This window comes from Protopterus annectens, chromosome 13.part0 (assembly GCF_019279795.1).
Source record: "Protopterus annectens isolate FY-2018-M chromosome 13.part0, PAN1.0, whole genome shotgun sequence".
Classification (NCBI taxonomy): domain Eukaryota; kingdom Metazoa; phylum Chordata; order Ceratodontiformes; family Protopteridae; genus Protopterus; species Protopterus annectens.
Window position 1 is genome coordinate 255,722,507 of NC_056747.1, and position 27,858 is coordinate 255,750,364.

At 42.5% G+C, this 27,858-nt stretch overlaps 1 protein-coding gene across 1 annotated transcript in view; it reads left to right on the forward strand.

The window, feature by feature from the left end:
* Positions 1–27,858, forward strand: part of SBNO2 (strawberry notch homolog 2) — a 2,660,605-nt gene that overhangs the window by 1,742,126 nt on the left and 890,621 nt on the right. The window contains exon 24 of the mRNA XM_044053813.1: positions 8,782–8,910. Within this exon, the coding sequence (XP_043909748.1) occupies positions 8,782–8,910 (129 nt within the window). The remainder of the gene's footprint in view (positions 1–8,781; positions 8,911–27,858) is intronic.

Below are 27,858 nucleotides of genomic sequence, written 5' to 3' on the forward strand. Positions count from 1 at the left end.
GATTCTACACAGCCAGCTCATAACTTTAAACCTGGCTGCATGGCAAATCATCTAAACAACCTGCCAACACCTCTATCCAAAGCTGTTATGGATGTCATTCTGGAGGCCAGGAGACCCAGCACCAGGAAAACCTTTTCAGACAAATGGAAAAGATTTTGCACCTGGAACCAGGCTAAAGGTCAAAATCCCCTGGATCCAAATATTCCTCAGATTCTACAATATTTAACTGAGATGTTGCACAAAGGACTTTCCTTTTCATCTATTAAGATCCACACCTCAGCAATTTCAGCTCATTACAACACGGATCCTCCTTTATTCTCACATCCACTCCTAAGACAGTACCTCAGAGGGGCTAAGAACATAAGACTGCCCAGGAGAGCACCAACACCTACTTGGGATCTCAACTTTGTTCTGGAAAAGCTTACACTGCCGCCCTTTGAACCAGCATTTTCAGCTGATTTAAAATTTCTTTCATGGAAAACTGCCCTGCTACTGGCAATAACCTCAGCTAGAAGAGTCTCAGAGCTACATGCACTAATGGTAGTGGAGCCTTTCCTCATTTTTCATCAAGACAGAGTCTCTCTACGAACTAACCCTTCCTTTATGCCAAAGGTGGTATTCAGTGTGGCCCTAAACCAAACCATTCATTTTCCCACCTTCTTCCCAAATCCCCAGAACAAAGGAGAAAGACTCTTGCACTCTTTGGACATTCACAGACAATTACGTTACTACTTGGATAAAACTAAGGCTTTCAGAAAATTTGACCAACTCTTTGTAGCCTGTGCTGCAGGATCACAAGGAAAAGCTATCTCAAAACAGACCATTTCTAAATGGATAGAGCATTGCATACGTTTCTGCTACACGCATCATGGGAAATCGGTACCTGCTAACATTAGGTCCCACTCCACCAGGGCTACAGCTACATCAGCAGCCTTTCTCAGGGGAGTGCCAACCAAGGATATTCTGGAAGCTGCAACTTGGAGTTCAGTGCACACCTTCACCAAACTCTATCACTTGCCTCTATATTCTAAGACTAGAGCTGGTTTTGCCACTGCAGTTCTGCAGGGCCTACTAGCTTCTTCTAACCCTGTTTAGCTCCACCACCCATCCTTAGCTTTGTGATTCAACCCAAGTGTGATGACTGCAGCAGGGTAACACGATGAACATAGTACAGTTTTGTACCTACCATAAATGTAGATGTTTGAGTGTTCACCCTGCTGCAGTCCAGGTTACCCTCCCTCCATCCCCTCTGAACTATATATATATATATATATATATATATATATATATGTGTGTGTATATATATATATATATATATATATATATATATATATGTATGTATATATGTTGCCTACCTATAGGGGGCACCTGACATCTGGGGCAAGAAAAACTGAAGAAAATTGCGTCTGATGCCTCTTATATACCCCTGGCGCCTTGACGTCAGGGAAGAAGCGACAGCAACCGACGCCGGACCAAGACTTTGGAACTCGGGCCAACTGCGGTCCCACCTGACGGCAGGATAACCCAAGTGTGATGACTGCAGCAGGGTGAACACTCAAACATCTACATTTATGGTAGGTACAAAACTGTACTTTTTGCTGCTCTGCTGAAGGCTGCTTTAGAGTTTCTCTGAAACTTTAGACCTCTGTAGACTGTATTAGTGACAAACTTCCTCTTTCTTTAGGGAAGCTGTCTGTGCATGCTGTAGTGCTATTATTTATTGGCTGAACCTGCCACAGAGATTTAACATAGCGCGATTGTCATGAGAATTGACAGCTTTGCCCATAATTAAGATTGACATTCTTCTGTTTGTACTCTGTGTGCATTGCATTGTAGAAGGATTGGATGTCCTTCAAGGATGCATCTGCAGTCCTTACAAATGGGTTGTCCTGTCGTCAGGCAGCCCTTCGGTCGGCCGGATTCCAAAGTCTGGGTCTGGCCTCGGCTGGTGTCACACTTCACCCGACGTCATAGCTGCAGTTCTTCGGGTATAAAGGCATCAGCCGACGCCATTTTCCTCAGTCTTTCTTGCCGCCCGAAGCAGAAGCTGTTCGCAAGTGCCGGTCGGTCAGATCCAGAGATTACTACTACCGAATACTACTTGAAGACTTCTAAAAGCTAAGTACCCCGTTGGGGACTCTTTCTTGCCTCAGCCGATGTCAGAAAAAGTGAATAACTGTTTAACTTGTGGGAAACAAATACCTCATAAAGATTTCCACTCTTACTGCTTACCTTGTTTAGGCCCAGACCACGACGTAGCAGCTTGTTTAGCCTGTGCTTCTTTCAACCGACGAACGCTTAGACGTCGGTCGGAGTTTGCTGAACAGTTTTTCGGCTCAGATTTTGCGTACATAATGCCGTCGGATCCTCCGACTACTCAAATTGTTAAGCAAAGAAAAGGACCGACACTCGCGGTCCGCGGTTTTGGCCGAAACCACGGTTAAGCAAACCGCAAGTGTCTCGGTTTCGGCCGAAACCGAGCAAGCGGTTCAATCTTCAGCCGAATCCATGACTACTACCGAGGCCCCCTCCACCCTAGTTGAATCGGCCTCTGAAGTTTTACCTACTACTGTGGTCTCACAAGATTTATCGGACACCATCCCTTTGGATGTTTCTACCCCAGCACGTGGTGCTGCTAGGCCTCCTGCAGCCATGTCTATAAAGGCCTTTGCCAGGGCTAAAGCAGCCAAAACTTCTAAGTCTGTGCCTGTTAAGCCCCCCCCCTCTCACAGGCCCAGTTCCAGTTCCCAAATGCTTACTCTGGCAGAGGATCTCATCTCCTTAATAAGGGGATCCCAATCTCACCCAGACAGGGCCTCTCAACCTCCAGAAAAGAGACCTAGAGCAGAGCCCCCTGAGCCAGTGTCCTCAGATGACTCTTCTGATGATACAGACAATACAGATCATCCTGAGGCTCACTTTTCTACTTATGAAGATTCCGATGCTGAAGAATCGATTCCTTCTGCTTCTCCACCAGAGGAATTTTCTTTTGGGGAAACTTTACACGCCATGAGAGAGCAATTCCAATGGCAGGGACAAGATTTCTCAGATTCAAGGAAAAGGCTTAGGACCTTTTTACACTTACCGCAACATAGGCCTTTAGCTATACCTCCAGTTCTTCCTGTTGTGGATGATGCATTTAATGATGCTTGCACTGCTCCTGATACTTTACCTCCAGCCCCTGCTAAGCCCGATAGGTTCTACAGGGTCCCGGACACTCATCACCATTTATACAAGGCTCCTTTCGCAGATCCAGAGACTATCTCCCAGGGGCCTAAGGCAGTAGCTACGATCTCAGCTAAAAACCCTCTCCCTTCTGAAAGGGAATCCAGGTCCTTAGAGAGATGGGGTAAAAAAGTATACACCTCTGCTACTCTCTCAGCTAGAGCATTGAACTGTCAGTTTCATATGATTCAATACCAAGAGTTTATGCTTGATCAGTTAACTAAGAAACTGTCCTCGGATGATTCTTTAGATAAGAAATATGTTCTAGAAATGGTGAATAACATTCAGCAGGTTAGTAACCATTCCTTAAAATGTGGCTATGATGCACTGGAGGCTTCATTTAGATCAGCCATGACTGGCACAGTTATAAGAAGGCATGCATGGTTGAAAGAACAGGTCTTGCCGGATCATGTTAAAGCAAAGCTATTAGATGCTCCTATGGATAAGGTCAGTTTATTTGGTTCTCCTGCCCAACAGGTACTGAAGAAAATGGAAGAGAAGGCAAAATCTGTACAAACAGTAAAAGATTTCTTACAGGTTCAGCCTCCAAGGTTTAGCAGGAACTGGCCTTCCAAAAATTGGTCCTTTCCAGACTCCTCTAAAACTCAGAGAGGCAGGAATAGGCGTTCAAGAGGCAGAAATCAATCCAGAGGAGGTGCCTACAGGGGCGCCAGTGGCAAGGTAACAACCAACGAGGCACAGACACAACCACTACCACTGCAACAGGACAATCACAGTGACTTGGCTTTGACACCGCCTACCAGGGAACAAATAGCAGCACCCTTAGGCGGAAAGTTAGCATTATTTTCAAATAACTGGCACTATATCACAAGAGACAAGTGGATTTTGCAAACTATAGACCAAGCCTACAGGTTTCATTTCCACACTTTACCGGAAAAAGAGGAATGCCAAACCTACCACCAAATCAAAAGACAGAAGCTCTAAAACAAATAGCTCAATTAGCAAGGATGAGAGCTGTGGAAAAGGTACCACCTATGGAACAAGGCAAGGATTTTACTCCAGACTCTTCCTGGTACCAAGAAAAGAAAAAAATTGGAGGCCTATTCTCGACCTGTCCGCTTTAAACACATTCATCATTGTTCCAAAATTCAAAATGCTGACCCTACAGCAACTTCTTCCCATGCTGGGCAAGGAGTACTGGCTGGTAACTCTAGATCTCAAGGAGGCATACCTGTACGTCCCCATACGACCACATTGCAGAAGATACCTCAGATTTCTTGCAGGATCAGAGCATTATCAATTCTCAGCATTGCCCTTTGGCTTATCTACTGCGCCCAGAGTGTTCACGAAATGCCTGGCATCAGTAATCGCTCACTGCAGGCTTCAGGGAATCCAAATTTATCCATACCTGGATGACTGCCTGATACAAGCGGACAACAAAAGCAAGCTAACAGAAGACTTACAAAGAGCCATTTGCTTACTACAGGCCCTGGGATACACAGTCAATATAAAAAAGTCAAGACTGACACCATCCCACAAACAATAACCTTTTTAGGTGCAGAACTGGACACAGTAAAACAGATGGCATTCCTAACTGCAGAAAAACAAGAACAACTTCCTCTCTACTTCTTGGCATTAACAAAGCAGAACAAACTAACAGCAAGGAAAGTACTGCAGGCCTTGGGCTTCATGGCATCCTGCATAATCCTGGTCCCCCATGCCAGACTGCATATGAGAAAGCTACAGTGGTACCTAAAGAATTTATGGTCTCAACACAGGCACAGCTTAGAAACCGAAATACCACTAATTCCATGCTTGAAACAAGAGTTCCTATGGTGGGCTCAGGCATGCCAGTCAAACCCAGGTTTGCCCTTCCACAGCATTCAACCAAGCCAAACCATCACAACGGACGCCTCAGACCTCGGTTGGGGGGCCCACATGCTGGACAAGTGCATACAAGGCTTATGGACTCCAGAGCAGCTACTCCTGCACATAAATCAAAAAGAAATGCTGGCAGTACAACTAGCAATCCAGAATTTCAGACCATTCCTCCAAGAAGGCCAGTTGATGATAAGGACAGACAGCACCACAGTCATGTGGTACATCAACAAACAGGGAGGCACTCATTCATACCCTCTATGCCGAATGGCCCTGGACCTATGGAATACGGCTCTGAGTTACAACATTCAGTTACAAGCAATTTTTGTACCGGGAAGAGAAAACATCCTAGCAGACATATTAAGCAGAACTACCTCGGATGCTCACGAATGGATGCTACACCCAGACATCTTCAAGGCCATCACAAAGAAATGGGGACTACCAAAAATAGACCTATTCGCATCCCCACTCAATCACCAGCTCAAGAAATTCTGCACAAGGACATACCACCCACTTGCTTGGAAGGTGGACTCTCTATCCTTCAGTTGGAAAGGCCTGACAGCATATGCATTCCCACCTCTTCCTTTGATGCACAAGGTGCTATTGAAAATCAAAGAGGAACGTCCAAGGATAATTCTGATAGCTCCAGATTGGCCAAGACAACATTGGTACCCATTACTAAGGAGCATGTCTCGGGGGAGAATGTGGACACTACCCCTGATTCCCTTGATGTTAACCCAGAGCAACTACAACATCCTGCATCCAAACCTGAAAACTCTGCAACTGACTGCCTGGAACATTACATAAGAGCAACTAACCCAGATTTATCCCAAAGGGTTAAAGACATTATCCTTGAGGCCCGCAGACCCTCAACAAGAAGGAACTATGCAGGAAAATGGAAAAGGTTTCTCATTTGGAGTACCGACAGGGGCAAAGATGTGTCAAAGGTAGACATTGCCAACATCCTGGAGTATTTGGCAGAGCTTTTCCATACAGGCCGTCCTATTCCTCCATTAAAATACATGCATCAGCTATTTCTGCAGAATACAGCTTCGATCCACCTGTCTTTTCGCATCCTCTACTCAGGCAGTTTCTGAGAGGAATTAAGAATGTAAAACCTCCTAGGAAACCACCATTACCAGCATGGGACTTGAACTTTGTACTAGAAAAATTGACACTTCCTCCTTTCGAACCAGCAGCAACAGCAGATCTTCAACACCTATCCTGGAAAACTGCTTTCCTGCTGGCAATTACTTCAGCAAGAAGGGTTTCGGAACTACAGGCTTTAATGGCAGTACAACCCTTCCTAATCTTCCATCAAGATAGAGTGTCCATGAGAACTAATCCTACATTTATGCCTAAGGTGGTATCCAGAGTGTCCTTAAACCAGGCAATCCACCTACCTACCTTCTTTCCCAATCCACAGAACAGGGGGGAAAGACTGCTGCATACCTTGGATGTACATAGACAGTTACTCTACTACCTGGACAGAACCAAGGGCAATAGAAAATCTGACCAGCTTCTAGTAGCATATGCAACAGGAAGGGAAGGAAAAGCAATTTCCAAACAGACAATCTCAAAGTGGATAGGAAATTGCATTAGATTCTGTTACTCCTACCATGGAAAGCAAATTCCACAGAACATAAGGCCTCATTCTACAAGGGCTACAGCCACTACCACAGCTTTTTTACGAGGAGTGGCTACCAAGGACATTATAGAGGCTGCTACTTGGACCTCCGTGCATACATTTGCCAAGCATTACAACTTACCTTTATACTCTAGATCCCGAGCAGGGTTTGCCACTGCTGTTTTGCAAGGGATCCTAACTACACCATAATTTCTTCTTCCTCCTCCCCTAGTTTGGCTATGGTATTCTACCCATTTGTAAGGACTGCAGATGCATCCCTGAAGGACATAGTACAGTTTTGTACCTACCATAAATGTAGATGTCCGAACAGGATAGCATCTGCAGTCAGGATTACCCACCCTCCTTCCCCTCTGTGGTACTCCTAGGGTATTTGCCCACCTAATAGCTAGCTGGGGGGGGATCTCTTATGGTGTATTTGTTTGTATATATGTACATACATGATTATTTTTTGTGTTTGCCTTCTACTATTTGGAAACATTGGGATTTATCCAAAAATTTAGCTATCCAAGAGGGCAACTGGCATCTGGGGCAAGAAACACGGAGGAAAATGGCGTCGGCTGATGCCTTTATACCCGAAGAACTGCAGCTATGACGTCGGGTGAAGTGCGACACCAGCCGAGGCCAGACCCAGACTTTGGAATCCGGCCGACCGAAGGGCTGCCTGACGACAGGACAACCCATTTGTAAGGACTGCAGATGCTATCCTGTTCGGACATCTACATTTATGGTAGGTACAAAACTGTACTTTATGACCTTTATTGAAGGAGGAAGGTTTTGCTCCCATTTTTAAAATGTAAGTGGGGGATTAGTGTTCAGAAAAAAAGGCACAAGGCAACTCACTTGTGCTTTGCAATATGTTAACTTCATCTAAGCAGCCGTTTGTTGCCATATCAGAGCTCATCAGAGAAAGTGCTGTCTAATGGAACAGAAAGAGAGTAAGAATGTTGGCTTTTCTCTCATATTGTAACAGGAAGCATGGTAAGCCTTAATAACCGTGCAGTGCTGCCCGCCCCCCATTACAGATTGCTCGCATAATATACTGATTCTTCTTCCTTTTCCTCCTTGTTTACCATTTAACTGTCTTCTCCCCTGCTGGTGGTGGGATCAGTGAGTTTTAACAGTTGATTTGGTAGCAGTGTTGGTATTGGAACGACTGAGTGAATCAGATACAAGCATTTGAGATTGTCATTACATACACAAAGATTGGACATCTAGTGAACAGCACCATGGCATCATTGACAGTAAGGCTCCTTTCTCAAAGAGTAATCCTTGTGATAGTGACAACTGCAATCAATGCAAAATTTGTAAAATGTAACTATTTTTCTAATGCACTCCTGCCCGTCTTACAAAGTAAGCTGTCCAAGGATTCCACAGCCTTCATGCAGTCGGCCCATTCATTATTTTGCTTTGGCAGGATCCAGCCATCACTATGCTAGGTGAGGCCTACAGCCCATTGTATTCTGCTTTGGGAAGCCCTGTTGGCCCATCCATTCCCTAATAGGGAGGAGGTCAGCTAACTGATCTGTTTTTATAGCCTGTAGACTCACAATATCTACATGGCTAGGGGAAGAGGTACGAGGGCTCCCACATACATATGTCCTGTTCCCCAGCTTAGTAGGAAAGTCCCGGTTTAATACAGCATGGATCATTGTGACCACTACAGGTGAGTGATGTACCAAGCCACCACCTGGAGTAAACAGTGCTGTGGGCTTTTCACCCCCAAAAAAAAAAAACGGAAGGTCAATCCTCTTGCATCTGGTCCTTCAAATGGTAGTGCTACTAATTTGAGCATAGGTGCGTGGGCTGTAGTCAGGGCTTCAACCCTATATATCTCTATGCCAGTGGTCCTGCTGCCCTGTTTTGTTTGTTCACATTTTTTTGTGTGTGTTGGCTGCTGTAAATGTAATTTGTGCTTCTAAAGGTATGCTAGTTTGAGTTCTGCTTAGTTTAAAATACAACCAGAGTCAAGCACAGTACAGATTTAATACAGGTGACATGCACTGCTGTAGAAATGTAACACTGAAGTTGATTTTCTTTAAAAATTAATAAGATGATGTTTTTCTCTCCAGATGACTGGTAGAAAAGGTCGTGTTGTCCGCAGACCTGATGGTGTTTGTTTTGAATCACGGGCTGAACAGGGCCTTTCAATAGATAATGTAAACTTGAAAGAGAAAGAACGATTTATGAATGGTGAGAAGGTGAGTTGTATTATGATCTTAACTGGTAAGAAGACTGGTGAAGTGTATTGTAGAGTAATGCTGTAAATAGAATGCCTGGAAATGATTTAATGTCAACGTGTTTCATAAGTGTGTATGTGCTCCTACAGAGGAACTTCATTTCCCTTTGATCATTTGCCTAGCAGTGATTTGCTCGAACATCTATCTTTATGGTCTGTTTACGTAAGCAACTGTACTTTCTTGAGGTTTGGCCTCCAAAATTTAACAAGCTAACACCAGATGAGGTCTTTGGTGTGCACGTCATATCTGGGAAAATGTAACTTTTCTTGAGTCCACACATGGCCATGCCACCTATCCTCTTGTTTTGTGTATGGACTGACTAGATAAAAATAGGCAAAGATTCTGTAACCATTAGAGCTTGAACTGCGTGAATTAGGAAGACTTAGCTAGGAAGGTCTTCTCTACTGTATTCTCTTCTCACCCCTTCCTGTAGTGTACCATGGTTGCACTTTTCTCCAGTTCTTCCAAGCTATGGGAATGTTTGTTACTGAATGAAATGGCTCGAGTCTACTTTGGGTATTTGCGAGTTTGAACGTGCTTGATGCATGACTACCTTTTTTTCTTTGATGCTGTTTTTCTCTTCCTTGTTGTGAGGATTTTTCCTACTTTTCCTGCACTTTAAAATACTTTCAGCTCTTTCCTAGGTTGAGGATTTCTATTTTCTATTGCATGACATCTTCAGTTTGTTTTGGGTGCAACAGCAGCAAGCATCTTCCACCGCTCAGTAAGTAAACCAGTGTATGTGGAACTGCAGCACAAGACATCACATACCACAGTCTATTTACCCTCAGTGTCACAAGCAACTTTCTCACAGCAGAAAGGTTCTGGAGAATTTTCTCCTTTCTATGAAACTTGCATCTCTCCATACTAAGGAGCATCTTTCTCATTCTCTCTCTTATCCTAAAGCTTCTTCTGTATGGTACAGTTCTATAAACTTTTCAAAAATAAGCACACTGTTTTCAGTATGACTGAATTTGGATGTTGATATGTCCAAAAGCTGTTAGAAATCCTCCAGACCCTGTGGATTTTCCTGCATGCAGTTCACAGTTGCAGACAGCACTTGTGTTCTTAGGCTTTTGTTTACCTTAATTGTGAAGCTCATCATCCAGAGTGCTGAACAGTGTGTTCTGGATGAAATTTACAGCAATTATTTCATACATTTACATACTCGTCAACTTTTTTTCCAGTTACCAGCTGAGAGAGAAGTCTGCAGGTGCAAGCAATTAGCCATGAGGGGCCAAGGCACTGTCTGTAGAGTGAATTGTATAAGATACAATGTAGTTAACATTTAAAGGTATTTTGACAAACAGTAAATAAATGAAGTTTGAAAATATAGAAGGTGAATGTTATACAACTAGTTGCCTCCCCAGCAACCTTAGTACTTTAATATATTTAATTATATAGCCGTGCATAATTTAATTTATTTGAAGATAACTAGTACACCTTTTTTAGGCTTGAAAGCTAATGTTTACTGAAGGCATGCAAGTTGTTTTTCATACCAGAAGGAAAGAGTGTTTAAAAAAAAAAAAAAGAACAAATAGCAGGCATTGTAGCTGGAAACACATGGAGTAACATGAACTTTATCTAATCTAAAAATTGAGGTTACCCATGATATCTTAAAATTGAAGTTGCTCATGATTATGTCTGTGGCTGCAACAATTGATTTGGACATCTCCTCCTTGTCTGGAGGGGTAATCTTCATTTATTTAAAATATTCATATTTGTGTGCGCATTTTCTATGTTAAGAGGGAATGGGAACATGAGGACTATTTCTTTTTGTTTGATCATTTTCATTGAAGTAAAAGTTCTTAAATGTGACATAAGTTCAAATAGAGGTAAGAAGCAACTAAATAAGAGATTAGCCTGACAGATATTAATGTGTGCATGTCAGCTAAAAGTTGGAAATAATTTAAAAGAACTGCCATATGTAATGGGTGAGAGTAATAACTTTCTATCTTATTGGCTACTCTGTTTATATTAACATGCAGTGTAAATGGCCTTTCAGGTATAGAGGAAAAAAGCAGAGTATTGAATTCTGTTAAGAAGTATAGGGTGCCAAGTTTATTGCTGCCGAAGACTTGCACAAAAAGAAACGAGCATGTGAATTTAACAAAGAAGGGATTTCAGGTAGACATTCAGTAGACTATTGATGACAGAGGAAAAGGAGAGTAATGATTGATAGAGGGAGCCCATTAGTATTAGAAGAGGGGAAAACGGTAATGGCAGATCTGTGATAGTATGGGATTACTGTCAGTGGAAGAGAATTATGATGTCCTCTATTTTCACCTAAAATTGGTGTTATGGAGCTTAAGAGAATTTTGGGAAAAACTTCTTTCATAAAGGAATATTATATATTGGTGGGGATTTGAACTTGATTTGCAGTGATGTAGATGTATCGGTGGACTTGTATGAGAATGTTTGACAGAAGAGGTCGGATTGCTGAAGAAGCAAATGAGAATATTTGGTGTATATTATTTCCCCAAGGTACAACAACTGGGCTAGATTGAGTAGAATTATATCTCACAGGAGCATATGTTTTTAAATGAAAGTTTAGACACACATCTAGTAACTGTTTCAGGTCATAAACTGATTAAAAACTAAGATAAAGATGCAAGGTAATAAAGTAAAAATTAAGTACTAGGCACTTCCTTACTTATCTGTTACAGAGGACATTTAAGGAATGGGTAGTGAAAATTATTCAAGTGATATTAGACTATAGAAGTTTCCTCAGAGTTATAGCTAGTGAGTGGGGTAAAATGAAAATAGATTTTAAAAACATGGTAGAAATTAGAGGAAAAGTTGTGGGGAAACATTGTCAAGCCCTATAAGTAATTCCTATCAAAGGTTAAAGTATTGCAGAATAAGGAGAATCTCCCAGAACACGAAGAAGAGCAAGTGCAAAATGCTGAAGGGAAATAAGAGGGTATTTGAATAATATGCATGAGTTTAGAAAGGTTGCTGTGTTTTTTTTAATAGAAATGCCAGAGCAGAAAATCTTTTAGCATGACAAGTTAAGCAACAGAAAATTGTAGTAGTTACTTCCAACCTTAAGAAGTCTATAACAAGAAAAAATAACCAGAGATCCTATAAAGATAACTAGAAATATTCAAACATTTTGTGAAAATGTATGTAAAGCAGACAGGTGTGGAAACCAAGAAAAGGTATGAATGGAAATATTTATGTAATTAATTGTGCCAAGTTTAGAGACAGACAAGGCTCAGCAATTTACTAAGATAGGAGGCGGTGAGATAAAAATAGTGATTTTATAATTAATTGTAGGTGAAGTCTCCAAGGACAGATAGTGTTCCTGGAGAAGTTTTAAGTTGGGAGAGAAGAAAGTGATACAGGTTTTTAAGACTTTAACAATGTTTTAAAAGGGGTGTGGAGCCACCATCTTTGAAACGTGGTGGCTGGACTGTATTACCTGAAAAGGTAAATACCCTTCAGATCCAGATTCATATAGATTAATTTCAATTTTAAACCATTATTATAAAGTATTTGCCTACACTGTCAAAGAGAATGGCAAAGGTGTTGCCAAAATTGATAGATCTGGTTCAGTGTCATTTTATGAAGGGGAAGGCAAACATTTGACAACAGTAGTATAACAGTGATAATACAGAGGGAAGCAGATTGTAAGAAAACACTACTTTTGTTCATTCTTGATAGAGAAAGCATTCATTAGATAGGATTTTATGAGAAGGGCAGTTGTACCATTTGTATTCCCTGATAGAATAATAAGGTTAATTAGAAGGGTGTATGAGGGGTGATAAGGTTCCCGTTTGAACAGAGGAACTAGGCAGGGGTGTCCTCCTTCTCCTTTATTTGCTTTATATTTAGAGCCATTAGGAAAGAAAGTAAGGGACTCACAATTTCAAGGATATAAATGGCATGGTACTCGAGAAGAAATATTTTTATATGCAGATAATGATATTTTATACTTGATAGATCCCCAAAAGGGTATTTCAGTATCGCAGAACGTTAGGAGATAGTTTTGTGTCTTTTCAGGATATAAAGTAAATAAAGATGAAACAAAGGCTGCTGCAGTAAACTAGCTAGCTACACATTAATTGATTCAGCATTGTCATATTTATGGGGACATAAGATAATGTATTTGGGTATATGGCTTAGAAAGGATGGTCTTGTGGCAGCTAGTAATGTAAGGACATAAGCTTAACAAAAGGTAATACAAAAATTGAAATGCTGGAAGCTTTTGATTATGGATAGCAAGATACAAACATTGAAAATATTTCTAGTCCTTTTAGTTTTATATGCAGTTCAGGTGTGTTTTTAGCAGCCAGAGGAGAAGTTGTGGACCTCAGTGAAGAGCTGAAAGAATTTATTTTGGTGGGAAATAGGGCAAGAGTTGAGGGATAAGTTGATTTTCCTGATTTGAATGGATACTTTAGAGCTGTGCAGTTGAGGTTTACATATGTAATATACGCAGAAGGTTATGAATTGAAGTGGGAAAGAGATGAGACAGAGATTGATTTAAAGTAGTAGGGAGAGTAGAATTTCTGATGCAGGTCCTCAAGGGGAGTAATGTTATATTCATAAAGTAACAGTATTCTAAGAACTAAGCCTACATGGGAATGGAGAAAAATATATTTTACCAATAGAAATAACTGCATGTAGAGATACATAAAATAGGCAAGAGGGAGTTGGAATTTACTGAAGAAAATTAGCAAAGGGACTGATGCATCTGTAATGAAAACTAGAGAGGGAAAGGTAGTCAAGTGGGGTGAGGCCAAGAAGGAATTTTGGACTGCAGGAGAAAGACTACATTCCATATCAGAGACTGCTAACCGTATAGGGAAAGAAAAAAGGGTTAGGAAAGTGCTAAGTAAAAGACCAGCTGTGGTAGAGTTTGTAATTGCGTCTAGAATGGAAGTTGCTGTTAAAGGGATAATTAGTAGGACACGTAAATATTTGACGATAACTGCAACAGTCAATCAGGAGATTAGAAAGGATTGGGAAGAGAGAACTAAAAGGCATTATACAAAAGAAAAGTAAAGAGGACGGTCTGCATAACTTCCACATATGCAGCAAACTCCAGAAGTTTTAGGACTGTTGCTTAGAAGTATTTGCATAGATATTTTATACCCCAAGTAAACTTCAGAGATTTTTTTTTCCTGAACTAGGTGGCAAATGGTGGTAGTATGATGGGACGGTAATAGGGAACATGTTTTTTGGGAATGTAATGAGTTGACAAATTTAAAAAATTCCCTGTGGAGTACTTTGTCGGAACTGTTGGAGAAGCAAATTGTTAAAATGAAGAAAATGGTCTTTTAAATTGGGATATTGGATCTCAATTGCCCAGACATTGTAAGACCTTATCAAATTTAATGCTAGCCAAAAAGCAATTACTAGAAAATGGAAATCGGAATCTTAACAAGCTGCGGTTGAATTACTGAATATTGTAAAGGAGCTACAAAAACTGGAGGTTGGAGCTTTAGAAAGGAAAAGGAGCAGACTGCATACAGTAAATGAAATCTGTGGGGAACGGTACATGCAGAATCTTTAGGAGGAACAGTGACGTTTAAGGGAGGACAAGAACTGAGAATGTGTTTAATGTTGAAGTGAATAATGAGAATCATTAAAAAAAAAAAGAAAACAAAATGTATATTGTGTGAAAATGAAAAAGTTTGCTATGGATTTTCTTTTCTTTTATTGGATGTGTATCCATGTTTATAATGTAAGAATTTAACAAAAATGATTTTAAAAAATTTACCTCAAACCTCTACAGTTGATAGCATCTTTGTCTATAGTTCCTTTTACCAGATTTCACAAGAGTCCTCAGCAGTGGGCTGTTGATGTCCAGTGGTCTCAAGTTGATTCTGTTTTCCATCTTATTTTACTTTTAAGGGGATTTTTTTCTTATCTAGCCTCTGGTGATTGTATCATTTCAATCTTCAATTACTAATCTTTTTGTGATTTAGATTGCTTAGGCAACTGTGACAACAGTGCACCTGCTTTAGGTTGGGAAGCATTGCAACATGCAGTCTTAGATGCTTCAGGAGTCTCTGCTCTACATCAACTTCTTAGAAATGAGGGTGGTTCTCCTATCTCTGAGTCTTTCAGTACTTCCTTCCAGCAGCATTTTTTCTGAGTCCAGTTCAAAAACAGTGTAATGCATTAACACAGAGGGACTTGCTGCTTTCCTCTCTTATCACAAGGCAACACTGGGATGGCACTGAGCAGTCCATTTCACATATTTTACTACTAACATAAATTCCCCAGAGAAGCCTACTTGTTGGTTGAAAGGTTAAGCTATTGCCTCCTTTTAGCCCTTGAAACATGACTTAGTTTCAGTAGCCTTTGTTGTTAGGGGTATTTGATATCATTGCCTCCTCAACCAACTGCGTGTGCCTCAGTTTTCCCTCGCTGATTTTGCCTTCAGGAAGTTAGTAAAAGTACACCTTAGCCTACCCATTAGATAGCATCCTATGTTTTCCTCATGTCCTGTTATGATGAGGGGTCCATGCTGAAAGCCAAGCTTCAGAAGGGCTGAGTTATTCTGACTGCCTCTTTCTGGCCAAGACAGACATGAATGTTTCATTGTAGGAATAAAAGCTGTAGAACAGTGGGATTAGCCATGGCTATATATAAACTGGCTGACCTGCACTACCAGTGGTCGGCATGCTCAATGCTTTCTTGATTTTATAAGATGACTCCCTTGTGCAAATAGATAACCACCACATTTGGGCCAGCATCTTTAGAGGTCTGGGCATATCTTTCACACCTCAGTATATGTCATCTCCCCTCAGTAAATCAAACCATAAATCATTGACCTTTTCCTTTAGAACTGGTGGTACTTCCCTAGCAAATACTCCTTTGTTTAGGGGTTTCTCAAAAGTAAACCACCTTCAGTTACTTGATGTCCTAAGTAAATCCCATTGTAATCCTCCTCTGATAGACTGCAATTGGTTTAGCTTTCATCTGTGCCTGATTTTATACTTCAGTTTAAATAGTTGCATTTATAAGGCAGTCCCTGTCCACACCAAATATAAAGAGAAATTAAAAAACAAGCCCTGTAGTTGGATACCCATATAAACTGTATAATAAAAGTGTTATTTATAAGAAATCTCATTCTTACTCAACCTAAGAGTACATTTAAGCAAACTAGTAAAGAGCTTAAGGGTACCAGGAGGAAGCTCAAAGCAGAGTTAGTGTATAAATAGCTACAGCTGTGTCTTCAACTATGTCAGAAAAATTAAGCAACAACACCCAACACTTTTCAGAACAAGCCAAGAGTAATACTGACAACTCTGATCCAAAAGAAATAGATTTTGTCTTTGCTGACAAATTTAATGCAACTTTTACTTCACCCATGGTTGTAGCTATTCCACAGTCCCAGCCACACCATATAATTATTATGGAACAAATCATCTCAGCCCTCTCAAAACCTAAAAAACATATCCATTTGAGAGTGGTAATATACAAGGTTGCCTGATTGTCAGTACTGCTATGACATATTTTAAACCCTACTTAACCTCTCTAATCTAAGCCTGTGCACTGGTTACATTCCCAAAGCCCGGAAAACAGCAATTGTAATGCAGCTGCATGGGGATAGCCCAAACACAGACCCTTTTAACTCTAAACCCTTTAATCCCACTAGCCTCATATGTAAAGCTGTGGAACAGATCGTCAGGCCTTATTAATATGGACATTGAAAATCTCTTATCCTTTTACCCTCATTCGTTCTACTTTGCCAAAAGCAGATTCTGCCTCTTTAACGTAATTTCCTTAAAAAAAAAAAAAAAAAGTCACTGAAACAGTAAATAGCAGTTGTGCGCTACATGCTCTCTGGATATTGCCAGGGTCTTCGACATTGCTCACCATGTAGGCATTAGTTGACCAACTTATAATTCTAAAAATAAATGCATATGATGTGTGGTGAATAGCTAATTGGTTTTCTAACAGAATCCGTCTGCTTGGAGATGCGTGTGCCACATCTGAAGTCAGAAAAAGTATACCATATGGCTTGGTGTTGGGTCCTGTCGTGTTGGACATTTTTCAGATCTTCTAACCAACACTTCTGCTCTTTGGTTATCTCAGGTTTGCAAATGATTTTAAATTGTATGCCTGTTCTGCCTTCTATTGACTCATCATTGCTTCATCGTGGGTTAGAGCCTTTGACACAATCCCCTGCTCCGACATCATCAAAAAACTAACACAACTTGGCGTAAATCCCTGTCTCATCAGGCAAGTGGCCAACTAGCTCACCAATAGGACACAAGGTCCTCCGACAGCAGTCCCGTCACTAGTGGTGTTGCCCAGGGATCTGTCCTGGGACCCCTACTACTTATCTACTTCTCAGAGGTCCAGGCAAAGACAAAAAGGCCTGTGTTTGACCAAGTTTGCAGACGACTGTAAGTTGGGTGCTGTTATTTACTCCACAAATGATGTTAACATACTAAAAGAGGGTCTCACAGCAACAGATGACTGGTGCCAAAATCATGGCCTTAAGTTAAACGCAAAAAATTTTATCATCATACCATTTGGCAAAAACACGGCCCATACTGTTTACCACATCAACAGCAAACTGCTAAGCACACAACCTGTGGTGAGACACCTGGGTACGCAGGTTGACAACAGTCTCACATTCAACCATCATGTAGTGGCAGTGATCAGAAAAGCCTTTTACTTGGTTCATCTCAAGTTAAGGGATTGCATCCAGAAAAAAGGTTATTACTTGTCTGTACTCCTCCCTCATTAGGCCAATAGAGTGTAATGCCCCGTTTGGTATGTACTTCTCCAAACAACTGCACCAACTGGAAAGGCCGCAGAAATGCCTCACACAGAATCCATGGCCTCCAATGCTTGTCTTATGTGGACAGGCTCAACCACTATCACTCTATTCGGTATTGAACAGATTGCTCTGAAGTGATCTGTGCCTCGCCTACAAGTCAGTCTCAGACCCAGCTCTACTAGAGATGCTCCATATCTGTAAGTCCTAACTCCTCGTGCAGTACCTGATCGAAAGGCCTAAGTCTAATATGTGACATTAACAAAACCTGCTGGAGAGATGGGTTTGTCTCCCAGAGGCTGCCCCCTCTCTGGAATAGACTCCCCATATTTGTCAAATGAATTACGTCGCTGACCCTGTTCAAGTGCAGCCTTAATGAGTGGATGAGAAACCACAAATTTGTCTTAGGGGTTCCACCTGTGTCCCTCATTGACAGGGGCGACAGGTGCTGATGGAGGTTTCTTTTTTGGGGATAAACTCTTGGCTAGGCTTGTACGGGCCTCAGGGCCATTAGCCTAGTAATCTCCTATGATCCTCTGTTAAAGGAACTAAACCTTCATCAACAGGGTAAATAAGACATGTTGATGTGATGTATTCATATTTCAGCATGTTCTCCACCTCTGCAACAAACTTCTTAATATGTCAAGCAAAGTAGGAGCCAAACACCTTCAAGGTAAACCTTAGATAATTGGATGTGCAGCCTGATTCTCTCTCTACCTTGTGTTGCAATCCTTTGAGCCTGCAGGCATCTTTTTGAAAATACATTATTAGCTATTCTCTTAGTGATGTGCAGACTTATTGTCCAGTACTTGCCACAAATATATAAGCAGGACTGGCCAGACACTCAGAGCTTTGGACACCCTCAGCAAGCTGGCTTTTTCATGCCACAGATGACAGGCTGTCTCTGGGTAAAATGGGGTGTGTAGACCCACACACCATCTTTTATATCTAGCTTACTGCAGTCCAGGCATTCTGCCTTCAGTTTTGCTTGCTCAAGAAGTTCAGTTTTCCAGTTGTTGGAGTGGTAAATAGCATATTGGGAAGGTTTTTGGTATTATTTCTTTCACAATCTGTAGGTATTGCATTGTTCTGTGTTATTTGTTCATGTCTGTACATTAGATAATTGCTGTTGGTCATTCTAAGGGCCACAATGCCTTTTGGGACAGATTACCAACATGTATTGTCACCTTCAGTGTGCTTTTTTTTTCTTTCTTTCTTTCTTTAGGGATGAAACTTTGACAAGTATGGCGAAATCATTAATGGCCCTTAGAGAACCAGCAGCTCCTCACTCTAGGCTAAGAGGCACCCACTTCTTTGACATCCAGTGCATTTTGAAAAGATTACCAGCAAGAGTAACTGAGATTGGCAGATCTTTATGCAGGATTACCACCCTCATTTTATTTTTTCTTTAGAAGATAAATGTTGACAAGTAGGGCCAAATCATTAGTGTCCTTCTAGAGCACTATAAGCTCCTTACTTTAGGTTGAGAGAACCTGCTTCTTCGTCACATGCTGAGCCTTCCTTTATGTTAACTTGAAAAAAGAGCAGAAGTTTAAAGAATTTCCCAGAAGGTAGTTGCTTGGTAAGCAGGCAAGGCACATATGATGAGGCCTTTGAGACTCAGTGAGACCTACTCCTGCTTGTGGAGTTTGGTTCCCCACAGAGGTAGCAGCTGTTAAGCCACATCAGCCTCAAAACCATAGCCATCTGTCAGTACTCCTTCATAGGTCAGTGGTGGTTTAGGATCTTATAAAACACACCAGGCCATAAGGAGGACATTAAGTTCACAATTTCTTATACTTCTTAGTGTCTGTTCTAAAACATAAGCAATTTCATCCATCAGTTTACCAACAAAGAAAGTCTGACCTGCATATAAAAGCTGTTACTTCAAGTTTCCTTTAATCCTGGCTGTATGGGACAGAAGAATAAATTTCTGACCGCAACCCAGATGATCCCAATTCAAGTAGAAGTGCGAGCTGTGGATGAGCCAAGCAAGGAAGGATGGGAATTAAGTGGTTTATGTTCCATTGTTCATTCTGGAGATAGGAAGTGATAATTTCTCTGTAGTTGATTTGCTCCCCACAGAGACTTGCATGACATTAGTGACCATAGCCAGAAGGACATGGGCTTGGCATTTCCAAGCTTGTGAAGCTAATAGCCTATGTAGATGTGTGTGTGGAAGAACGCATATATCAGAAAAATGAGTAGAAAGTCCTTATGATAACATGGGTTTACATGTTGGCCAACAGGGGTGGAGTTAGGATCATGGGGAAAAATGCCTCCAAAGTTTTATTTGGCATGATATGGGCTTCTGATTGTAGTTAGGGATGGTTGTGTAATTCTTTTGATGGGGACAAACAAGTATGAATGCCATGGAGTTCTGGTCTTTGGGGTAAGGTAGTCTAAGCTGTACAGGGTTACTGAAGGCACTCTGCATCTTTAGAGAGCAAGCAGTTACTGGGTTACAAGCAGTGGCACAAAACAGTTTTATGGCTGCATAGATGACAGCCCTACCAGAAAGCTGCTTTCTAGGGATACTGGTGAACGAATACACTCAAGTCTTGTTCGTGGAAGCTTGATGGGCAGCAGGCTTGCAGGCAAAAGGCATGTAGAAAAAATTTTTTCTTCTAGTTCTCTAAGCTGTTCATGACTGACTGTCTACTCATCTGACAGCAGTTCATGCTTTTCTGCATCCCATGTCCTCCATGGTTCTCCTATATCTCTCTATATATAGATAGATAAATATGTACACCAGGCTCTACTCTACTCAGTTGTCTTCACTTGAAGAGAGTTTTATAGTAGAATACTCTAGTTTTCTGCTTATTGTCAATCCCACTGTTGCATTTCTCTGGAGACTCTGAAATGGGTTAAGCTCCAACAACACTTAAGTATGCTCCTACTTGGATAAGCTGAGCTTGTCTTATACTATCGAAATAAATGTGATTTGACAACAATCAATATTTGATTGATGTGTACCAAATGACAGCTCAGAAAGCTCACTCCTAACAGATGCTCCCTTTCATTTTGTTTCTTCAGCTTTCCTGAAGTATTTCCAATTTATTTCCCATTGTGGGATAGGAGCACTGCCATGGAGATACCGTCTAGGCAGCCATTGGAGATGGATTTCCCTTAGATTTTCTTTGTTTCACTCTTGCAGTCCTGACTGTTGGGATTTTCTGCCATGAAAGCCCTTGGCTTGGCCCTACTACCAGAGAAAAAACTGTTTTCTCCTCCCAGGCTGGAGGACATCCTTACCGACGTCAGTACTCTCCGGAATAAAGGAGGCCAGCCTGTATCATCATTTTAGTCTTTTCTTGCCACTGGTGCCTGAAGCATTATTAAAGTGCGTTGATTGGTCTGCACCAGAGAGTAGTTGCCATCGGAAAGATAAGTACCCCGTTGGGGAACTCTTCTTTTTCATTTAAGTCATGTCAGGTAGTATAAATAATTGTCTCTGCTGTGGTAAACAAATCCCGCACAGAGACTTCCATACTCTGTGTTACTTGCCTAGGCCCAGACCACAATGTCAATAATTGTTGTTTTTGTGATGGGTTTAATGCTAGAATGATAAGGCATAGGACTGAATTCTTAACTCGTTTTCTAAGGCAAGACTCAGTTGAACTGCATCTGATGGCATCCGTCGGTCATCCTGATCTTGAGTTGCGCAAACACAGAAAAGGTAAGAAACTTGAGCCAAAGTCATCAGACAACAATCACTCCCACTGACTCTCCTAAAGGGCCCATCTCATTACCAAAAGATTGCCAAATTCTGGTAATCACGGCTATACAGGTTGAAACCACACTCTCCAAAGCTAAGAATACAGCATCCATGGGACCAGATGACATCCCGGGCTGTGTACTACATGAATTACAAAATGAACTGGCACCTCAACTAAGTGTCATGTTTTATCATAGTCTCATCTCAGGCTTCATGTCCACTGAGTGGCACACAGCTACAGTTATCCCACTCCACAAGGGGGGGATCCACCTTGGATCCCAGGAACTACCATCCCATCAGTCTGACGAGCCTGATCTGCAAGGGCATGGACCGCATTATCATGGAACTTATAAACAAAGACACTGGCAACCTTCAAACACTGGACCCCACCCAGTTTGGGTTCATGAAGGGCCTATCTTGTCTCCTGAACCTGATTGACTTCTTCGAATCGGTCTCCAGAGCTGTGGACGAGGGTAAGGCGGTCCACGCAGCCTATATGGACCTCGCCAAGGGCTTCAACACCATCCCCACTCTGGAATCATAGATAAAGTTCCTAAGCTGGGCATAAATCCCTATGTCACTCGATGGGTTGCCAACTGGCTTACTGACAGAACCCAGACTATAAAAGTAGCAGACTCCAAATCATCTCCAGACAAGTGGAGTACCTCAGGGTTCAGTCCTGGGACCGCTCTTATTTGGCATCTACTTCTCTGAAGTACAGGCCAACACTAAGGTACTCTGGCTAACAAAGTTCGCAGATGACTGCAAACTGGAAGCCATTATTGAATCCCCAAATGATGTGGATATTCTACAAAAGGGCCTTACAGAAACAGATGTTTGGTGCCAGAGCCATGGGCTCAAGCTTAATGCCAAGAAATGTATAGTTATCCCCTTTGGGAAAAACCATGTACCCATGAATTACCACATAGGTTGGCAGTACACTAAACACCGAAAGTATGATGAGAGACTTAGGGACACAGGTGGACAGTGGTCTAACCTTCGATAACCACATTGCCACAACAGTCAGGAAATCCTTCTATGTGGCACACCTCATCACTTAGGGCTTTTCATCCAGAAAAAAGGAGGTCATTGTCCCACTGTACTCATCCCTCATTAGACCCATTATAGAGTACAACACCCCATTTGGTATGTACCTCACAAGTCATCTTCAACAGCTGAAAAGGCCGCAGAAATACCTCACTAAAAGAATTACAGGCCTAAAGCAGATGCCCTATGCTGACCATCTAAAAAAAAACTCCAGCTATACTCTGTGGCATATAGTCTACTCAGAGGCGATCTCTGCTTAACATACAAGGCCATGTCAAACCCTGAGCTATTGGACATGCTCCACTTAAAGAAATCCCAATCCCTCAGAGCCACACGCTCCAGGGATCTAAACCTTATCACAATGAGCAAAACATGCTGGAGGGATAGGTTCCTGACCCAGAGACTCCCCATATTCTGGAACAGACTGCCCATACATGTCAAGCAGAGCACCTCCTTGGCCCTCTTCAAAAGGAACCTTGATGATTGGATGGGAGATAGGAAATTCACCCCGGAGATCATGTCAGTCGCCCTGCTAGACAGGGGTCCAGGGAAGTAGATATTGTGGGAAGAAATATCCAGGGAATTGTTATGGCTAGGCTTGTATAGGCCCTAGGGCCAATAGCCTAGTTACCAACCTATGAACATATAATTGTTGAAGAAGGTGAGGCACTTTTGGTAGCCCCCTTGAACATTTGAAACGGTGATCCAGGCCTCTTTCGAGACCCATTTGGAGTCTGACATGCCTTCGGTTCCTTCATCTTGAACTGCTCAAGTCTTCAACTCATTGGTTGGGTCAGAGGTTGCTCAGCAGGCCACTGCTTCTAGTGTGCGCTCATTAACCGACGATGCATTGAGACCTAGGCCTTTGCAGGTGTATTTTCACAGGGCATCTGGTACCAGAGCATTGGATGCACCTAGGCCTAAGGCCAAACCCACCCCAAAGAAAGGCAGTGTGACAGGGCCTCCATCTAGGCCTATGGGCTCCCAGTTACCAGGATCCCAACAGGATTTGATGAAGCTGGCTGAGGATATAATTAACATTGTAAGGGCCAGAGAAACCACAGTTGAAGCTACCCCAAGAAAAAGGAAAAGGGATGCCTGTACTGATCTACACCCTGAACCCTTCCTATTTGAGGAGGATTCAGACTTGGAGGACTCTGGCTCAGAGGATGGACACTTTTATACATCCTTTGAAGAATCATATTGTGAGGAGAACCTTCCTTCGGTTTCATCTCCGCAGGATCAAACTTTTGGGGAGACTGTTCATGCTATGAGACAGCATTTTCAGTGGGAAGCACAAGATTACCCACAGACCAAGAAGAGTTGTGGAGTTCTTGGACCTCCCTGAGCACAAACCTTTAGCTATCCCTCCCATTGTGGAAGTGGTAGAGTATGTTTTCCAGGATGCCTTCATGAGTCCTGACTGACTTTACCTTGCCCCTAGGAAGTCAGACAGATTTTACAGGGTACAAGACACCTATAAATGTCTGTTTAAGAATCCTTCTACTGATCCAGAAGTTGTTACTCCAGGGCCAAAACAGGCTAGGGCCAGTGTCTCCCAAGAAACCTCTGCCCAAGTACAAGGAGAGTAGGGCCCTACACAAGTTCAGAAAAAAGGTATACACCTCCACTACGCTGTCTGTGAGGGCCCTCAGCTATCAATTTCATATGGTCAGATATCAGCAAACCAACCAACTCAAGCAAGAAATTTCAACTAAGGAAGATAAAAATCTTTCTAAGGAACTTTTCGACTTGCCACTCCAGTTTCCAGGTGGCCAAACACCTTTTGCATTATGTCTATGATGCTATGGAGGTATCCTGCAGGGCCGCTGTCACTGGTTCAGTAATTAGGAGACATGCTTGACTTAAAGAGCATCTTCTACCTGATCATGTAAAGGTTAACCTCTTGGACACTGCCCTTGACAAAGAGGGACTTTTTGGACCAAAAGCTGAAGCAATACTCAAAACGATGGAAGATGAGGCAATATCCATGCAAACAGTGAAGGACTTGCTGCAAATACAACCACCTAGGTTCAGCAGGAACTTTCCAGCAAAGCTTTGGTCCTTTTCTACCCAGCTTAGGAGTAAACAGAGAAGGTCTGAAAAGGACAGAGCTTCCACGCAAAGGCATCATCAACAGAGATCAAGGCAATGGATCTCAGAAACACCCAAGCAAGGTAGTTTTTGGTCAGAGCCCCCAGCCAGAGAGCAGTTATGACTCTCTCCCTCGACTCCACCCTCCCACCACCGCACAAACATTGCGAAGAAGACTGTCTCTCTTCCTCCAAAAGTGGACCCACATTACTTCAGATCAGTGGGTTCTAAACATTATTGCAAATGGTTGCAAACACACTTTCAAAGAGCCTTTAGTATACTCGGGTTTTCCAGATGTACTCCTGAATCAAAAGACTCAGGCTGTTGAACAGCTACAGACCCCATGTTCTCAGGGAGTGGTGGAGTCAGTTCCAGAGGAACAAAAAAGGAAAAGGCTCTTACCCAAGGTTATTCCTAGTCTCAAGAAAAGAAGGACCTGTTCTGGACCTGTCCATCTTAAACAAATTCCTCAGGGTACCAAAATTTAAAATGACAATACTTCAAAGATTATTGCCCATGATAACTCCTCAGGCCTTCATCGTCTCGATAGACCTAAAGGGCACCTACTTACATATTCCTATTCAAAAATCTCACAGAAGCTTTCTTCGCTTCAGAGAAGCTTCTGTCACCATCAGTTTTCAGCACTGCCCTTTGAGTTGTCTGCTGCTGCAGTGATTTTCACAAAGTTCTTGGCACCAGTCATTGCTTACGGCAGAACCAGAGGGGTCCAGATTTATCCTTACCTAGATGATTGCCTAATAACAAGCTGCAGAGATTCCAAAGATCTGAAATTCACACAGGACCTCCTTCTCTGGGGTTCACTCTAAACCTCAAGAAATCCAGCCTGATCCCATCCAAACAGATAGTCTTCCTGGGAGTTCTGCTGGACTCCTCCTTTCAGAGGGCCTCCCTTCCCCAGGACAGGGCTGCCTATTTAACATATACAGGAAAATCAAAGCATCACAGCTAGGGAATTCCTCACACCACTGGGATACTGGCACCCTGTATTCTCATGGTACCCCTAGCCAGGCTACACATGAAGCTGCAGTGGTACCTGAAGAGCATGTGGTACGAGAGCTCTCAATCCCTGGACGCCCAAATTCCTTTGATACCTTGCCTCAAGCAGGAGTTTGCATTGTGGGTACATGCTTGTACCCAAAATCAGGGCCTACCCTTCAGGTTTCTTGCCGCAGGGCCAAATCCTCACCACAGATGTCTCGGAGACAGCATCGGAGGGGGGGGGGGCCAAACCCTAAACTTCCAAACTTCCAAACTCAAGGATTATGGCCTGCTCAGCATAGAAGGAGACATATAAATTGGAAAGAACTCATGGCAGTACAAAACGGTTTATTGGCTTTCAAGGATAAATGGGACCCAGGGTTCCTAGTAGTACAGATAGACAATACCACAGTAATGTGGTACATAAACAGGCAGGGAGGCACGCATTTCTACACCCTGTGCCATTTAGCCTTGCAAATATGGGAGACAGAGCAATTTCTAGGCCTGCACATCATGACACAGTACATCCTGGGCAAAATGAATATCCTAGCAGACCATCTCAGCAGGAGTCTGTTGGACCCCCACTAATGGTATCTCCATCGGGAAGTTTTTCACTCCATAACACAGCAATGGGGGGGGGGTCACACAGGTGGATATATTTGCCAGCAAGGACAATGCTCACCTGAAGAAGTTCTGCACCAGGACAAGGCAGACATCTGCATGGAGAACAGATGCCTTCTCCTTCCCTTGGACACACCTCTTCATTTATGTTTCCTCACCATTACCCCCATTACCTCTAGTGGTTCTGAAGATCAGGCAGGAGGGCCCAAAGGCTATCCTGATAGCACAGGATTGGCCTAGGCAGCACTGGTTCCCTCTTCTCCTCGAGCTTACCATTCAAAAGCCTTTGTTACCACAGAGGGTAGAACTCCTCATCCAGAACAAGGGGAGGATTGTGCACACCAACTTTCAGACTCTCAGCCTGATTTATTCCACAGCGCCCTACAGTAACTCCAACTTGAGTCAGCATGTACAAACCATTTTAAGAGTCTAGAAGGCCTGGCACAAAAAAAATTTACTCTGCTAAATGAAACAGATTCTCGGTTTGGTGCCAAAGCACCAGCTTCAGCCAAATTGTTAACATTTCTAACATTTTCGAGTATCTGGCCAACCTAGTGGAAAAAGGCCTCTCTTATTCCTCCAAGATACATGACCCTGCCATCTCTGCCCACATCCCTAGTCATTCTCCCATTTATTCTCACCTTTTGCTGAAACAATTTCTTAGGGGAGTTATTCACATTAGGCCTCCCAAGAGAAATCCCACCATTCTTTGGGACCTCAGATTTATCCTAGAAAAGTTAACTTTGCCTCCTTTTGAGCCTGCAAACCTCTACCACCTTAATGTTTCTTAGCTGGAAAACAGCTGTACTACTGGCTATCACTTTGGCCAGGAGGGTCTCAGAGTTACAGACCTCAATGGCAGTGGACCCTTTCATTATCTTCCATAAAGACAAGTTCTCTCTCCGAACTAATCCTTCCATCATGCCTAAGGTGGTTACTAATGTGTCTCTGAGTCAGGCCATTCATCTACCCAACTTCTTTCCCAATCCTGCACTCTTTGGATGTACATAGGATGCTACGCTTCTGTCTGGACGGAACTAAATATACGAGGAAAACAGACCAGCTGTTCATTACTTTTGCCCCAAGCTTGGAAGGAGAACCAGCTTCTAAACAAGCTATTTCCAAGTGGATTTCTGAATGCATCTCTTTCTGTTGCAGCCATCATGGCAAAAAGCCCCCTGATTTGATAAGGTTGCAGTCTACTAGGGCCATAGCTACTCCTATAGTTTTCCTCAAAGGGGTTCGCACCAAAGACATCTTGGATGCAGCCACCTGGACTTGTGTGCTTACCTTCACTAGGCACTGCCACTTGACAACCTTTTCCAAGTGTAGAGTAGGTTTTGTAGCTGCAGTCCTGCTGGGAATCCTCTCCTTAATTTCCTTCCACCCTCACTAGAGCTTTGGGAAATCTTCTTGACAGTCAGGACTGCAACAGTAAAACATGAAGAACATAGTACAGTTGTGTACATTTACCATAAATGTAGATATTCGAGTGTATTCACTGTTGCAGTCTTCTTTCCCTCCCTCCTACCTCCTCAGCCTACTAGGTAGGGTACTAGAATCAGCAAAGGACCCTACACCTCCCCAACCCTGGTTTGGGTCCACATTTCATTGGCCCACCGTAGGTACACTTGGGGTCTCCTTCAGTCCACACTACCTTCATCCTCCTGTGGTGCACCTGGGG